Raw genomic sequence first — 18,191 nt, 5'->3', positions numbered from 1 at the left:
GATTCTTGTTCTGTAAGCCAGTACACAGACTCTTTCTGCCCTCACTTACCTGCTGGACTGCTGACTTCTCTCAGATTTCTTGAGTTGGGGGGATTTTACACTCAAGAAATCTCTAGTCCTTTCTGCTGTAAGTGACAGGATCAGAACCAAGTATCAGTGGCTGGATTTAATGGATAATTAATTACTTTTCTGACTGGTAAACAACACACAGCAGATCACAGGGTGAGAAAATGTAGAAAATTCAAATGGATATGATGAAAACATTAGAGAAAACATATCTTACACAGCCCCTATTGCTGTTTCAGGTTCTGAAGTGCATTCACACACTGAATGTAGCCACCTCGCAGACAAGTGTCTGATGCCCAAGCTCCACAGCCCAGCTGGTGGGGCTTGGTGTGACAGCAGTGCCTCAGGAAAGATTTTAAAAGGCATTAAAGGATTAACTGCATTCCTGCATTTTTTATTTACTGTATACAGAAAAAGATTGATGTTTCCAAAGATAATCTCTTGTGGTTTACTTTTGAAATTGCTTAAGAAACTTACTGTCAGATAAAGTTTTAAAATAAACACAGCAGATGGTACTAACTGGCTTTTCTTGATGAATTTTGTGTTTATTGGACAGCTTCAAAGGGCCCCGAGGATGACTCCAACTGGCCAGACAAAAGGAATCTGCTAATCCTGCCTGCAGTACAGCCCAGCCCAGCCCAGCCAGGGCAGCGCTAAAATGAGCCTCTGTAACCAGATCTGGCTTGCACCTTGCTGAGTGTGCCTGTCAGCTCCAGGCATGTGTGTTAGACAGTCCCAACAGTGTAGCAGCAGGGTTTTGAAGCTACCTAAACAATATAAAGCCATTGCTAAAGCTATTCCGAGAATCTGAATTGTCTGTGGTTCTGTTCCACACCGAATTCAGTTAATAATGGACAAGGTATAAAGCTTTCAGTGACTGTTTCCATGTTGTTTTCAGCAGCTCTGCCATAGGAGAACACTGTTTTCAGAGATAGAAATTCTTTTTTGCTGATGGTTCAGATTATCATCCAGCTTCCAGCAGCATGGCCCTTTGGCACATACTTACACTTCATTTCCATCTTCTTCCTATTTTAAAATGCCATTCCTCATTTATAGCAGTGGCCTTACTATGAGAAAATAGGATTGATCTGATCACTTACAGTTGTGTGGCACCTTAGCTGCCGGTTCAGTGAGGAACCTGAGCTTGCATGAAGCATTTACAGTACAATTCTCAACTTTTTTGAATTCAGGCAAAGTCTTCAGAATGTATTTGTATTTTCTGTATCAAAATTCTACAGTTATCTCCATAGGCTGTACAAACTTTCTTCAGAGTAAAATACTTCCATAGAAAAATATGATAGTCTATTACAATTAAAAATATGATAGGTAAAGTAAAATATTCAATTGTCAAGCCAGTATTTTACAAAACACAGTGAACATGGTTGTGAATCTGATAATTTTGTTTATATAAAAACAGACATTCTTTTGCATATACAATTCTTTTGTCTGAGAAGCCACATTTGTGCAGGAAGATTTTGCCTTGCCATGACATGTCATTCCTGACTTTATTTGAAAATTACAAGCATAGCAGTCATTAAAACCAAGACATGTAGGGTTGGTTTTACTGCAGCTGAAAACTCTGCGAGCTCTTGGTAGAGGGGAGTTTTGGGACATGAAGAAACTCTCGGTCTGATAGAAGTAGAGACCTCTGAGAAAGAGAAGTCCTGCTTTAAAGCACTGAAGTTACCAGTATTGTCAGGTATTTCCACTGTCTTCAGCATCGATTTAAATCCTGGTACAGTAGCCTAGGAGCAAACACAGAAGTGTTCTTACTTAGTTTGAAACAGTGAGTTCAGATGTGAAACAACCACTGGCTAATGTGCCTGTTTACACTTTAAATGTATGTGAAAAATTGTTCTGAATACACATTTGGGAACATGGGATGAGAAAAGAGTAAAGTTTTCACATTACAGCAGTAAGACTTGCTGTACAAGAGAGGGAATGCTGTGGTGATGCTTAAGTGTAAGCCCTTGGCTGGCAGCAGGCAGAGCCTACACTGCGTGGATGTTCTCTAACATCATCTGCAGGCAAACCATTTCAACACAAGCAAACAACTGTCACCAGTGCTGGTGTCAGCCCAGCTGCCTCGATCCCACGCTCCACCCCCTCACCCCGTGAGAGCTCTGGGGTTTGTTTCAAACACCTCAAGCCCACGTCACTGTGCTCCAGACGCTCATCCCTGCTGGCTCCACCATCGAGGTCAGATGGGTGCTTATCTCGAGACATTGAGGACTTGACATGTCACTGTATCAAAAAATTTCCTTTCTGCTGACTCAAAATATACTACTTTCTTTTAAATCTGCTGAAGAGTCTACAGCTCCTATATGTGACTATTCTAAGGATGCCTTCTCAATATGCTCAGGAGCTCAACACAATTAGAAACAATAATTTAGTAAGGCTGCCCACTTACATTGAGCACATATGTCCCAGGCAAAAGGAGAAGAAAGTACTCCCCTTGTTCATTTGTTCTGTAGGGGCAGATATGAGGCCTTCCTTCAGCTTCCACAATGGCATTGGGAATAGGATTCCCATTCTTATCAGTAACTTGACCCTTGACACCTATGAAAGAGAGGAGAGAGATCATGACCTGTAACTGTGGTTAACCCTCTTCTCAGAGAAAGTCAGACTGTGCAGTTGCTGGGTGCACTCAAAGACTATTTCACTGAGTTATAGCTAATAATATCACCAGTCATTTCTGTCTCACTGAAAGGAATTAAAACAGAAAGTCCCTGTTTGTTGTTAATAGTTTATCCTCATGTTAAGTTAGAAAGAAGCACTGTAATCTCCTAAATCTCATTTGCTAATGGCATCATTTATGCTTATTGTATGTGTATTTTACTGAAGAGTTTCAAACCAGTACTGGCTTGGTGGGTGTTTTTGCACACAGATCCCCCCTTTTTTTGTAATTTAAAATAAGTCAGTCTTCTCTAGAACTTCTCAAAGGCAGAATATCAACGATGTCTGCTTATGAAGTACCTTCCCTTAATTCTCACACATGATCTTTAAGGCAGCACCAGCATTAGGCAGAGATAAAACAGGAGTCAGGTATTTTGGGCAACAAAATGCAAGATAAGCAACAGATTTGTTCAAAACCTTCAACTCATTGTAAAGCAGCACTGCTTCACTAAGCAGCAGCTCTTACAACCTTGAAGTCAGGTCACACCTAGAAAAGCCTTTCAAAAAATACGAAATCAAGTAGCAAAGAGCCACAAAACTTGTGCTCAGGCACACATACACCTCTAAAATAAACGACTGCCCCCGGGCTGCTCAGGAAACCAGACTCCCTGACAGGGTTGTACGGTCCCTTGCTCCCACCCTGGCACATATTAAGCCCCTTGCACCACTGTAGTAGCACCCACTGCCCCTCACCTGACACAGCTAAGTTTTCCTCCCTTACCCATCCCTGGCCTCGTATCACTTCGTGTTCAGAAGCTCCCAAGTTCATGCCAGAGCTCCTCCCCTGTGAGCAGTGACACTGACCCAGGCTGTTGGGAGCTCCCATCCCCATTCGCATACCCACCGAGGTGTACTTGTTTTATATATTCAATCAGAGCAACTTTGTTGTCTCTCCAGAACTTTTCCAGCTGGTCTGCTGGAGGATATTTGCAGCACGACAGTTCCAATGTAATTTCAAAACACTGTCCCCAGACATAGTTGTAATCCTGCATTCCACCTTAAAAGCGAAATAAAAGAGTGCTCAGCTGCAAATTAAAACTAAGTTCAAAGTAAAAGACAAATAGGAGAGTCAAAATGTTACATCTCAGCAGTAAGAAAAGTAAATTGGATAGATTATTCCTCAATGCCATACTTGTATTTACAGACATAATTACTCTAGTTATTTTCTAAAGCACAGTGGCATTTAGCAAATTATGACAATTCTGGCTGAGAAAGATGAGTGTTTGACTTAAATTCGTTCAAGCATTTCCAGCTAAATTGTGGCAGATAAATTCACAGGTTTGCCAAAGCCATTCCAAGAGCCTTTTACATATTTGAATTCAGATGGTGAAAGCAACACACAATACCACAGTACACAGGACCCGTATTCTATTTGGCTACACATAAACAGTAATGAAAACATTTATTTCAGTGATCAAAAAGAAAAAGGGATGATACATGAACAGGAGATTGGTTTTCTTTCTAAAAGGACAAGATCTTGGTGCCAAGGAGTGTGTGCATGTGGGTGTACTCTCTACAGCTATTGCAGGCCTTAAGCAAGGGCACAGAGGCAGCCAAACAGCAGTGACTGCCTCATTCACTTGTGTAATTGCTGATTGGGACCCAGGTCCTGCTCAGAAAATCTGTGTGAAAGGAGTTGGCTTACTCCCCTCATCAGCCTCTGTAAAATCACTGCCCTTTCATCATCAAAGATGGCAGGAGAAAGCGAGAACATCGTATCAGAAGCAGCTAATAAAATATCGCTGAGATCTTACCTTCCAGCTGGTACCAAGAGTACCCGTTGGTAATGCCTCCTGGAAAGCTTTGTCTGTTGTCACACCCAGTCCCTTTGTACATGCTGGCATGGTTGGAAGAATAGGTTTTTGCCAGGTGAATAAAGACATCATCATCTGGAGATCTGCTATAGCCTTCTGAAGAGCCAGTAACTGCAGAAAGAAGACAGCAATTGTGTAACTCTCATTACTGATAAAACATGCAGTGCTGGCTTACACACACAACAAATACCTTCTGAATAGCTGTATTAGGCAGTAAATTTTGATGGCGTTTATCAAATTCTGCCCATCACAGCTCAAAAGCTAGAAGAATCTTGCAGGAATCCTCATAAATTTTGCTTTGGTACAGCTAATGTTCCTAAACAAAATCAGCTGTGGAAAAGAGAATTTCTTACTTGCTTACCTGAGTTACCATTATCAAAGGTGTAACTGGCAACCAGGGCACCCCCATGCAAGTTTGCTGAAAGAACAAATGTTTCATTTTTTATCCAGTTCATCACTGCTTGAGTCTCTGGCTGAATGTTAGCACTGTTATTTTCAAAGGCATCAGGAAAATTTCTGTTCAGATCTTCTCCATTCTTGTTGTACCTTAGAAAGAGAGAAGATATTTGCATTACTCTTTTGCTTATGGACACTTCTACATCACCAGCCTCCCAAGTACTCCAGATCTGTGGCATGCTACTGTCTTCAGCAACAATGAAGATGATAGTTTTTTCTTTTTCAAGCATTAAGACGATGGACTTCAGTTTGCTTTCTGGCAACACAGGAATTTTCATAGAATAAAATAAAACAATTCTTCTATTGTATTTCAAGTATAAATGCTGAGCACTTAACATGCATATAGCATGCCTTCTGCTACACATATGTGAATTAGAAAACCCAGAGCCAGACCAGGAGGATGTCGTCCTTCTGTGTGTGTTTTCCCCACTTGCACAGAAGACCAAGGTAACTACTGAAAGGCCGTGTCCCTTGTACTGCCATACTCTGGACAGAGATAAAGAATCTGTCAAACACAGGGTGCATTCTCTTCTCCCTGAACCTGAAGGTCCAGCCTGTGTAAAAGCCTACTTGCTTTTTCACTCAGACAGGTCAGTACAGGAGTAAAGAGGGAATCTGCCATAAATGGTGCTAATTATTAAACTTGTTAAACTCCGTTTGACAGTGAGGGGATAAAAAGTACCCTCCTCCATACAAGTCCCATCTATGTGCTGAGGAATAAACTTCTTTCCTAATAAAAAGGATGGCCTACACTTGTCACCTAAAGAACTAAACTACCTAAACTACCTTTTCATTTGTCTCTGATGTCGCTATGGCCAGTGATCCAAGAGAACTTCTAGCTTATGAGTTTGCTTTTTCTGCACATTCCAACTTTGTCCCTTTAGCATTTCTTTCCATTCTCTCACTCCCTTTTTCCCTCTTCTAGCTTAAGTTTTTCATCCTCTTTTTGGTCTCTGCATTAAAGAATGCGAAGCAGTACAGGAAGCAATGCTAAGTTACATTTTCTTGTATTAGTTTTTTTTCCTGTTACTACCTATTAGTGCAGTACCTATTATAGCCATCTCTCACAGCATAATTCCTTCCTCTTACTAAATCTGCATTCAACATGATCTTTAAACACATTGCTAGAAGTCCCTTCAACAAGTTTAGACACACCTTTTTCTCATTAAGAAGGGTTGCAGAGTTCTCCAACTAAAATAGATCCCTGTAGGTGGAGTTTTCTTTCTTTTTTTGTAGCACCCTAAAGGTGCCACAAAATAGGGAATTGTGCTTGCATTCACAATCTGGGTCTCCTGCCCAAAAGGTGAGGTCATTACACCATTCTGACCAATTTTCTCCGGGCACATCACACATAAACACCAGACTGACTCAGTCTTCAAAAACTATGTTGTAACAGTGCGTCTTCAGAACAGCACTGGAAAAAATTAGCCCTAACACATCTTCGAGACTATCCTCTCTACCAAGTATGATTCAGTCTCTTGGCTATCTGCGATTATTACTCTCCACCCATTTCCTTTACCTCTCCCACCTTCATAAGCCACCCTTACCTTCCTCGTGTGTAATAACAATCAGGCACTTCTGTGGCTTCAAATCCATCAGGATTCATTGTTGGCATGATATGAATCCGGGTATTATTGAGTAACCGGGTAATAACTGGGTCACGTCTATAGCTGGTCACCAGGAGGTCTATCAAATGGAGCAAGATTTCTCTCCCAACAGTCTGTATTAAAAAAAAACATAGATTTTATTTTACATCTGCTATGGAAGACAAAGAAGAAAATAAAAAAAAACCCACCGCCTTGCACTTCCAGGTTTTTCTTACTGGATTACACAGACATACAAGAGCATTCTAATTAACACTGGTTTGTTTTATACTCTCCCCTAAATATATTTAGCAATTTCATAGATGAAACACTGCTGGATTTTCACAAGGGTTTTAAACCCAGATAAGCCAGACCTTTTTGTATAATCGGAAACTAACTGTGTCAGCTGGACCACTTATCTCGCATAGATAAGGCATAGCCTTATCAAAAACTAAAACTGTCTGATAAAGATCATGTGAGCTTGGGAACACCCCACTGTGTTTTCTCAGTTCTACTGCAGTCACATCTCTGACACCCAAGGAACACTGGGTTCTGTGCACAAATGTCAGTGCTGTGCATCTCCACTTGGCAGTGATGGTTCAGAAGAAAGAAAGGAGAAGCCTGCCATGCTTCCAGAGCAGGACTTTTTCTTGCTGGTTTCCTTTAATGAAAGTCAACTTTAATACAGGATCATAGACACCCATAGACACTTCCGTTCCATTCCCTATTACATTGCTTTATTTTAATGCCATGAACACATGCATTGGAGAAACCAAATGTGTATATAAATCCTTAGAAAAAGACATGGAAGGGCATTTGGATGCAGACTTTGGAACAAGGAGAGACAGAGAAAAAGCCAAACACCTATTTTTGTTCATATAGCTTTGTATAAATTGTGAAAGCTGACAGGACATCTCCCTAGATCAGATTTCAGGCAAAAAAGTGCCATGTCCCAGATCCAGAGTTATGAACAATCAATTCTATTCTACCCCAGAAACTACTACTACAGTGTTCACTGGACCATACTTTCCAGGGGCACTATCCATAGCACTGTGACCCAAGCCTCAAGGGCACTATAGGGTTCCTAAATCCTGCCTACAATGGGAACAAGCCAAGACTTGCAACTAGATGTGCTCTATAGACAATTTATTTCTACGTTATCTCCATGAAGAAAGTCTGGTGAATCACTGCAGGCTCTGCTCCAGAGCTACAGCATCTCAGTATCTTTTGGAATGAGTCTTGCACCACTAATGTGGAAATATTGCAAAGATTTTTTTTTCTAAAGTGAGGTATGTGGACTGGCCTTATCAGATGAACCTGATGTTGCAGATACACATCTTCTTGCTTACAGATTACATGAATATTTTTTTCACAGATATTTCACAGAATATTCTGGGTTGGAAGTGACCTGCAAGGATCATCGAGTCCAACTCTTAAGTGAATGGCCCATGAAGAGATCAAACCCATGGCCTTGGTGTTATTAGCAGCATGCTCTAATCCACCGAGCTAATCTCAGGTAAAAGGTAGGTGGAATCAAGCAGGGCAAAAGCAGTATTTCCCCACAGCTATTTGCTGCACTCATATCTTGTTGAATTTTCACACTGGTGCATTTTTAAGTGGCAAATTGTGCTTTTGGTGTTAAGGTAAATGGGAACCATCCAGGAGGACCTCTGCCTGGATACATGATGGGGCAGGAGAACTGGGTGTAGCTGCTGTTTGGGTTGGGAACAGACCATGTCTTGCCAGTTAGATGCCAATTTCTGTTTATTGTAGAAGAAACAAACAAACAATGTAGAGCCAAACTTGACTCTTCTAAGTTGTGGATCACACCATTTTAAGTGTCATACCTGAAGGCAGCTATTGTCTCTGAACTGGTACTCAAGCAATTCTGCCATGCCATTTGCACAGTGAAAAAGGAGAATCCTTCTCTCCCCACACTGCCCCCCAGCAGATTTGTTCATAAATTTTACCCTTGCTGCTGGTCTCCTGGTTGTAATCTGCTAGAAGAAGCTGCATTACACAAATGCATATGCTGTGCCAGTAACTAAGCAGTTCTTTTTCTAGAAACTACAGAAAATGGGCTTGGAAAAAGGGGAGAAAGTACCTAATTTCTTCCATTTCCAATAGCTTTCAAAACAGCACCTGAGTACATGAAAACAGACTGTTCTGTAGGTTTGATAAATATACTCTGTGAAATTTACGAAGGGATGCAACAGAACCTGTCTTGCACGGGCAGCTCCTGAACAGGGTGATAGACATCTTGGGAAGCATATAGGGGTGGGTGAAGAAATGAAGAAAGAGAAAATCAGCCAAATCATGGCCCAGGGCATGAAAGATAAAGCTAACAGACTCAGAATCAGCAGGAATGGCCCTACCGCAGAGACAGCTAAACTACAGACAAGACTGCACTGCTGTCTGGAGAAACTGGGAAAGCACTCATCTCCTACGGTACTTCTCTTCAGTGTCTGACCAAATGAAAGGGTAGAGAAGCAGGAACAAAAAGGGGAAAAAAATAAAGTAGCAAGAGAAGGCGATAGAAAAGGACAATGTTTACAAAGAATGAAAGATGACCAGTTTTTCACAGATGACATTCTTTGCACATAAAAGTTAGCCCCAGACTTATGTATACAGTACTTTAAAACCAACTCAATTTTACAGAAATCCTTGTATAGCTATTGTTGTACGCAAGTACTCAGCACATTAAACTATGCAGATTATCCCTATCATTAGAGGGTACTTTAGATTGGTACTTCTATCATTGCATGGTGAGGGAAGACTACACTTATTACCACTGTTTTGGTGAGGTGACAGAGAATTGGTTTTATTTTGGTCCAGAGTACTCTGCATTTCTTGAGAAGGCACATCTGGAGGTATCTGAGGGAGAGGGAAAATCTTTGTTTCTGGGAAAATACAGCTCAAGTTTTGATCAAGCCCTTGGAAAGTATCTGCTGCTCAGTCAAGCTTTACCCTGTTACTACAAAGCTCAGCTGTACCTCAGCTGGATAAGAATTACGATTCAGTTTCACTTTAGAGCTTTAAATAAAAGATCTAGACATGCTGAAGGTAAGTTGCTGACAGTGAAGTCAAGGAGAGACACCTTAACCTGCCTCAAGTCTCACCTGGAGATAGAGAGAAGAGCAGGGGATAGCATTTATATGCTCTGAGGCTTTGAGAAGGCATGATGAACATTTGGCTTTCATTGCAGTATCCCAAGAGTGATGCCCAGGTGTTTTGTTTTGCTGCAGTTCACATGAAGGATGACAGAGAAGAGAAGGAAGGCCCTTTCTCCCACCTCTAGGGATACAATTAGACATTAAGTTTCTCTGAGCACTTTCAGATGTCAGTTCCCTCCTGTGCCCCAAAGGGAGAAAGTCAGCAGGAAAGGCTTTCAGTGATCCTCAGAGGAAGTCTTGAATGAAGAATTGTGCATGTGTCAGGACATGGATCAACGCTGTAGAAAAGGGTGTGACTGCTGTTTCTGTACACACATCCCTTAAACTTTCTGACTCTCCCCTCTGGCACGGCTGTGTCAGCACCCTGCTCAGCTACAGCAGGGCTTACTCAAGAAGCCCTAGGAGCAGGCCAGTTAGAAGATTAAGGTTAGCTTCAATTGCACCTGCACTGCAACACTTCACTGCAGCATCCCTGGTTTTAGAACATTGTTGTTACCACATGATAGAGACCTAATACCAGGGGACTATAGGTGGATAGACTCTGCCCATTTTTATTATTAAAATTCTTTCCTTAACAGGGCCTGGTTTTTAAATTGAATGATGTCGAAAGAAAGATCCAAACCATCAGGTAGGACCTGTTTCAGGGCAACACAGTCTCGCCAACCTCCTTGCTTCAGCCCCAGCTGCTCCACAGTCTTGCTCAGCATACCAGGCACAACTCCACCTAAGGAACTGGAGTTAGAGCAGAGAAACCGGCAGCCCATCTTGGTTTGCCACTTAAATGCCACACTTACAAGATGTTATTTCTAACACTTGTACAGCACTAATTATTATGCACCGCTACAACACACCCCACTGTGTTTGTCCTTCTTTACTGAAATACACCAGCATTAAAGTGACTGTTTATGCAAACAGTTTGGCACACATCCTTTTATTTCTACCGCAGCAATCACTATGGAAATCTGAGAACTACCACACGTGCGACATGGAAGTGCAGTTCCTTGGTTTATCCCAGAAGGAAATGGCAACATAAGGCCTGCTTTTGAACTAGTAACTGGTATAAGTTGTTACTACCTGGACAAATTCCACATGCTCCTCAGCACAAGGCTTCACCTGGCTGAGAAAAGCATAGCTCTTTCTTTTCCCACTCAGAAGAGTGTGAGGAAAAAAATAAGGAAAAAGGTAACTGGGGCAAGGCAGTGTTGAACTGTGTTGTAACAGATCTCAGCAACACCCAGCTTTTTTTAAAGTCTGTTGTTAGCACTGAGACTTGCTGCTTTGAATTTTGAAATCTCTGGTGCTTCTGACCTTCTTAACATTACATTAGCTGATACTGAAGGTAGGTGGACAATAGTTCCCTATGCAATTTTTTTAATAAATATTTTTTTCTTTTCTAGAGCACGTATTGTTTCCCTGCACAGCACTTCCATAATGTATTGCACAGTTCTACGGACATAGGAATATGTGCTGAAACTTCCTTATAGCTGCTGCTCCAAAGGTGATAGTTCTATTTATGACTTAGAGGTGTTTAGGGGTTCCATTGTGGTCAATGTTAAGTGGAACAAGTTCTTCCCCTGGGAGGAACGTGTGAGTGTACACTCTGACAAAATCTTTCAAGTAAGAGTATGAAGCTGGGACAAGAGAAGCTGCTGCATATTTCAGAATGGGAGCTGCCCCAAAGCAGCAGGCAAACTATCCCTCACCTTCCCCAGTGAAGACTTTATTAACACTTCAAAGGCTTATGCATTTTGAGCAGTCTATTAGCGTCATTTTGATGAGTCTGTTTAAAGTAGTTTTAATCTGGCTTGGGTTAAACAAAAAGTACTGCTAAAAATGATGTCCAACTTCATACAGGCACCCAAGGAACAGGAGAAGTCTTTTCTTGTCTCTCTGTGAATCTGGGGCAAAAGTTTACTCTATTTCACAGTGACAAATACAAACGAAAATCTTTTACATCTTGGCTGGTTATGTCTTACAGTATTAAGAAAAAAAATCAACCAGTTCTGAAAAGAACAACTCTTTTCCTAGTATTGTGTACTCACATAATTTTATTACAACTTCCCTTTTGGGCAGCTCTCCAAATAACCTAGATTTGCTTCCAGCAGCATGTGTGAACAGCCCACACACATGCAATTCAGGATCCTCCCCAACTTTTATGTTTTAGGAGCAGCTGGCCAGCTAACTCAAGTGTCATTTGTGAGATCATTACAGGTTAGCAGGGCAGCATAAGCAAACAAAGCTTCAGAACAGAACTTTTCTCTTTTTGTATCATTTATGGAAAGTGTCACTGAAGCACAAAAGATCTGACTGGATCAATGTAGCTATAATACCACAATTTGAATTTATGAAAGATTATGGCACACAAATTGAAGCTTGTCATATCATTAGGGCAAAACTTATCTGCTTAATATATTGAAGGGGTAGTTGAATCTATCCCCAGTGACTATCCAGCAGAATCTTAGACTATGGGAAAAAATATTCAAAATCTCCAATGCCTTTCTATATGAGGAATTAATTTCCTGACATCTGAAACACATTTACAATCAGATAAGAAAAAAAACACCAACTGTGCATTAAACGTATACACAGAACCCTCCCCATAAGGCAAAGATCCTGAGGGCCTGAAAAGGAGGAATAGCTCTATTTCCGGAATGTTCCCTAGGTGCATGCTTTGTCTACTGAACAAGCTAGAATGTAGCATGCCACTTAGAGCACCTATGGCACCTAGGCATCTCCAGGATCAACCCTACTCAGACTGTCTGGCACTGTGTCTGGCTTTAAAACAAAATCTCACCTCACTTCCTCATGACGATAATAAAAATCTTAGATTGTAGGCAGTGATCCGAGTTGCCAATCTGCAGCAGCCCCTGCCCCTGTGGATACGCAAACAGTGCCTGTCTCTGTGTTCAAAACTCCTTGTACGTGTGCAGCTGGGCAGTGATAATGCCAGAGCTGCTTCATTGCAGAGGTTTCAGTTACATGCGGCCTTTTGCAGTCCAGCAATACTGGATTCAAGAGCCATGCCATCATGGATAAGACCAAATCATCGTTCATGCGTTGGTGAGGCCACACCTTGAGTACTGTGTTCAGTTCTGGGCCCCTCAGTTCAGAAAGGATATTGAGGTGCTTGAGCGAGTCCAGAGAAGAGCAACAAGGCTGGTGAGGGGACTGGAGCACTGGTGTGGGGAGAGGCTGAGTGAGCTGGGGTGGTTTAGCCTGGAGAAGAGGAGGCTCAGAGGTGACCTCATCAGTCTAGAACTACCTGAAGGGAAGTTCTAGCCAGGTGGGGGCTGGTCTCTTCTCCCAGGCACTCAGCAATAGGACAAGGGGGCACGGGCTTAAGCTCTGCCAGGGGAAATTGAAGTTGGATATCAGAAAAAAATTCTTTACAGAGAGAGTAATTGGGCATTGGAATGGCCGGCCCAGAGAGGTGGTGAATTCACCATCCCTAGAGATTTTTAAACGCAGATTGGACGTGGCACTAAGTGCCATGATCTAGTAAATGGACTAGAGTTGGACCAAGGGTTGGACTCAATGATCTCGGAGGTCTTTTCCAACCCAAACGATTCTATGATTCTATGAAATCTGCCCTCCATCTCCCCATCAAAGCTGGATGATCTACAGCCATAAGTTTGCAATTCCCTCCAGCAATCTGCAGGGACTGTCACATGGACCCTCTCTTCCTGGGCAGCCTGTACTCCCCTGCTGACACACACCAGGATTCAAGAGCTGCAAACCCTCTCTTGGGCATGCAGTAACACATGTACCCATTTGAAACCATGATTCAGCTTCTTCCCACACAGAGTTAAATTCCAAAGCAGTCAAACTCCCAGCAGCACTTTGAGCATAGCTACTGTCACACAAGGTGAAACTAATGTAACTTGGGGAAAATTCTTAGCACAAAACGAAAAAGAATGAAAAGAATAAGGGAAATAGAAAGCAAGAAAGTACTACAGACAAGAGTGAAGCTTTGATTCTTTCTGATCCAGATTAATGTACTGCTACAGGAAGGCTTATAATCACCATTTTCTACTTTATCATTAATAATAAGTCAGTATTCTTCCCAGAGCAAGTTAATTGCTCTAGAATTGCTTTTTGGTTTATATTCACTGTGTTATCTCAGGTGAACCTAGGTGTTCCCAGCTTAAGGTTCCCAAGACAAATTTTCTGCCTTAAAATACATAATTTGAGTCTTCACAGCCATTATTATTTAATCTTAGGGTGTATTTGTAGAGTTCTATCAGTCGTATTGCATACCTAGGCAATAATAATATACAAGCAAACTTCTGAATCCGGCTTACTGTCAGAAAATTTAAAGCCCCTAGGGTTAATCACTTGGAGAAGACAAAGCTCTCTGCTTAAGAGAGGTCTTGGGTGTGGGATTTTAGGACTCTTTATCATGATGTAAGGTCTCCTAAAGCCTCTCCGCCAAAACAAAGGAACTTTATTCTTAAAATTCCTCTAGAAATACACACATAGTATGTCCTCTGAGTTATGACACACCTCAATAATAAGTAGCACATGCCTGAGAGGAGTTCGCTCTAAACCTCTGGTAAGTGTATTTGGCATAAATGACATTGCAAAAATTGAAACGTACCTCATCCCCATGCATATTAGCAACATACTTGAACTCTGGAATGCCAATCTTATGATGGGTTGGAAACCTTCCCAGAACAAGAACCCACAGGTCTCTACCTTTAAGAGGGGAAGGGGAAAAGACATTTTTTAAACAAGTGTAAAACCATATAAGCCTTAGAAGAAAAAACATAAAAAGAATTGGTCATTAAGGCCACTGTACAAACTCTCATATTTCATTAGTTCCTAGTCCGTCCTATATATAACATACCAAAGTAGATTGTGGAGTTATTTTATTCTATCAATATATACTATATTAGTTACAGGAAAAAATACGCTTTGCCTTCTGACCAAGTATGTAGTGAAACCTGCAATTTCTAAAGCATTTAACCAGTACTAGAAAAAAAGACTTTTTTTTTGTAATAAACATTTTTCAAATTAAATTCAGCAAATGAGATCACTCTTCCCCCCTAAATATTAAATCATAAGGCTTTTCTGAAGGATATATAGAAGTTTCCATTATCACAAAGAAAGAACATCTGTTTTTGTACTAAAAACAATACAAAAAAGCTAAACATTCATGCGTTACTGCTCAGAAAACAGGAGGTACCAGGAAGAGCTGTATCAGAAACATATTCCAAATACATCAGCAGGAAAGAAATTAATGGCTTCAGAAAGAGTATTAGTTAGGGCCACTAAAGCTGCACAGGAAGCTGAACTTTGAGTAACAAAATAAACCTACACACATTTTGGAAGTTCTCATTGGGCGGGGGCAGGGGCAGGCATTCTTTGTTATTTTTAGTGACACTGTGGCATTTCAAACCTCATCTTCAAAACTATGCTTCCCACTAGCCTGCTAACTGAGGTGGAAAACTCAAGTTTTAGTAGATTGCAGCAATGAAATTGAATCAGTTCTTTAATAGTAGCAGTCATAGCATGATTGCTAATGCCAAGAACTTGCACGCAAGCTGTCCCCAGCTCTCACACAGCACTTGTGAGGACCCATGAGCTGTTTGAGAAGAGTCCAGTCATCACCGTTACTTACAAGAAAGCAGAATGTAGATGCTGTTATATGCAGTACTATAAAAAGCATTATTTTGTAAAACTTTGTGGATCATCAAACCCGCAGTAAACAAGTTTTGGAGCATCTAAATTTCACATTCCTGAAGCCATGACCTCCATGTTCATGCACATGCCACAGCATTTTTGTTTGCTTTTCTAGCTACGTGACTCACAGCAGTTATACCACAAGGGTCATGGCTTCTGGAATGGGAGAAAAAAATTGAGGACTGCAAGAACACTACAAGATGCACTGAAACAATTATGAGAGGTAAAACCTAAGACAGTGATTCCCAAACTAATTTCTCACTCAATAGGTTGAATCAGAGACTGAGGCTTAGGATCAAAAAGTACAAGACAGCACTGAGAGCTGACGGACTCAGCTATTCTAGATGACATTGCTATTCAACCCTTGTGACCATATGCTATGCATAAACCCATGAGGTGCTGCTACTGACTCCTTCATTAAAGGACAACATGAGCAAGCAATCCGTACTTTTAAAAATAATTTTGTGGTCAGTGATTTGGCAAGGAATCTAGTTATTTCACTTTGTTGTATGGAGAACCACTGTTTCAATAAAAAAACCCCAAACAAAAACTTGACTTCTGTGAGCGTAGACAAGTTACAAAGTAGAAAATGCAGAGATATTTGCTTTTAAGCACATCTTTCTTCAAAAAGGAAAGAGAATACCCAATCCATACCACCCTAACCATTCTCCCCTCCAAAACCTCTAGGGGTTCCCTGCAACCTCAACCATCCTACAATTCCATAAAAATACATTACAAGTCTTGTTGCAGTAGTGTGTTCGGAACCAAAAACAATCTTAGCATGAAAAACATATGCTTCTGTTATTTGTAATCAAGTGTGAACAACAATCTCAATTTCATTTCCATCTCTACAATGTGTCATTCTCTCCATGGTCGTATCCTGGGGCAACCTGCAAAGAATTACCAAGGAAGTCCTTCCAGAGTGCTCCCCTGAGTCTATATGCTCTCTAAGCCATTACTCCTAGCTCCCATTCCCTCTACTGGAAGGTAATTTCAGGCATCCATCCTTGGTTCCAATGTGTCAGTTGCCACATGGACTGCTGGATCAAGCAGAACATACCTGCTCCCAGTTAAGACTGGGGCCTTCTCACGACACCCCAAACTTAGAGGCAACTACTGCGAATCTACAACATGCAGCTTTCCTAGCTAGGGATTCATCAGGCCAAGCTGCAGTGCCAAAGAGCACATCCAACATCTAAAAGTCAGCAGAAATTATAAATTAATGTAATAAAGGACCTATATTGAAGACCTGATGGTGTCCCAGTTCTCTCCCAGATGAAGACAGATATTGTTAAATTATAACACACAGAATTTCCTACAGAGGAAACATATGCCTTCAATAAGACTATAAATTCATTCAGGTCTGAAACTGCCCGTTATCAGCATGAGTACCAAGCACACAGGGCTTCAAAATATTTGGGAGCCACTAGATTTAGTGAATTACATGTAAAAAGTCCTTTCAGAGCAAGTGAAGTGCCAGTTTGAAAGCACTACTTTCCTCAAATCCTGGATTATTTCCTGCACAAGCAAAAAAAGCAGCAACTTAGAAGGTGAGATTATTTAATGTCCTGAAACTTCATTAAACTAACCAATATATTTACTACATTTATATTACCTTTCTGCACATAATTGTTATCTAAAATATAAGATAATCTATTAATCACAGCAACCAAACAATGTTGTAGTCTCTAGTTCATGAAGTATAACACAAAGCATCTTATCTCACCAATAATCAGACATTAAGATTACCCCTTGGTTTTATTTGAAATGAAGCAGATCACGGTCTATTTCAAATCCAGCTACTAGCAATGACAACACCCTCATCCACTGCTACAGACTTTTCTGAGTATCTCATGAACTAATGTGGAACAGTGTCGTATTTTTTAGCCCTTTCCCCATACCAGTACTAGCACCAATTCAGTACTATATATACACTCAAGCAACAAGAGTTCAAGTACAACTAAAATGCTTTAAATGTTTCCATCATTTAAGACTTTCTACAAATAATATTGCATTCTATTTTCAAATTTAAAAAAAATACTTCTAATGGCTTGTGATCAGCAGTGCTCATTCTTGCTGCTCTCACTGTGAAATTACCCTCATGGGAAACACAAGGAAGAGCTAAGTATAGACTAACACTAAGTACTGATGTAAATTGGTCTTTCCAGCATTAGTATTTAGACTGTTTATAGTTTGTGTGAGGGCCATATAAATGATAAACACTCCCATGAACTGAGATACCACTTATTTCCTGGCATTTCCAGTTTGTAAGAGGTATTAAACCAACCATTAACAATTAAAATAAATTCCTGGGTCTGCTCAGCCTGCAGTACTGGATAGTGTACTTATGAGAAATGATGTAAGATTTCTTTCCATATGGCAGTAATTAACTGCATATAAAAAGATTCAGCATATGGATGGTTTCATTCAATTAGTAAAGCCTAGATAACTCTGGTTTTGTACCTGAACTGAACAACTAAGCTTCCTCTCATGCTCTGAATCAACTGAATGCATACAAAAAAGTCATTTCTCACTGCTGAATTGCCAAACTAAAACTGACATCAACTACTTAATAGACTGTATTTCAAGCAATCAAGACAAAGGTATGTTTCTAACTGTGTGTCTCAGGACAAGTAACAAGATTTGGTTTGGAACAGAGCCAGACCACACAGCTTCTAGTAGAATGAGCAGTCTTTTAATGTTTTAAAAGTTCAGACCTACAAAAACTAGTAATTAAAATG

At 40.8% G+C, this 18,191-nt stretch overlaps 1 protein-coding gene across 3 annotated transcripts in view; it reads right to left on the bottom strand.

Annotated features, from left to right (window-relative positions):
- Positions 1-431: 431 nt before the first annotated feature.
- CPM (carboxypeptidase M) overlaps positions 432-18,191 on the bottom strand; it is a 32,710-nt gene continuing 14,950 nt past the window's right edge. Inside the window, exons 3-9 of one of the 3 annotated variants that reach the window (XM_071552252.1) lie at positions 14,366-14,463; positions 6,560-6,732; positions 4,918-5,102; positions 4,497-4,667; positions 3,587-3,739; positions 2,477-2,625; positions 432-1,811 (exon numbers count right to left, since the gene is read on the bottom strand). In XM_071552252.1, the coding sequence (XP_071408353.1) occupies positions 1,572-1,811; positions 2,477-2,625; positions 3,587-3,739; positions 4,497-4,667; positions 4,918-5,102; positions 6,560-6,732; positions 14,366-14,463 (1,169 nt within the window). In that variant the 3' untranslated portion in view covers positions 432-1,571. Of the gene's footprint in view, positions 1,812-2,476; positions 2,626-3,586; positions 3,740-4,496; positions 4,668-4,917; positions 5,103-6,559; positions 6,733-6,807; positions 6,943-14,365; positions 14,464-18,191 lie in introns of those variants that run through there. The other 2 variants (XM_071552254.1, XM_071552253.1) reach the window with 2 other exon arrangements.

The sequence above is a fragment of the Pithys albifrons genome, chromosome 3, assembly GCF_047495875.1.
Source record: "Pithys albifrons albifrons isolate INPA30051 chromosome 3, PitAlb_v1, whole genome shotgun sequence".
Lineage (NCBI taxonomy): Eukaryota > Metazoa > Chordata > Aves > Passeriformes > Thamnophilidae > Pithys > Pithys albifrons.
The sequence above is the reverse complement of the archived record's forward strand: the minus strand, read 5'-3'. Positions and strand labels throughout refer to the sequence as shown.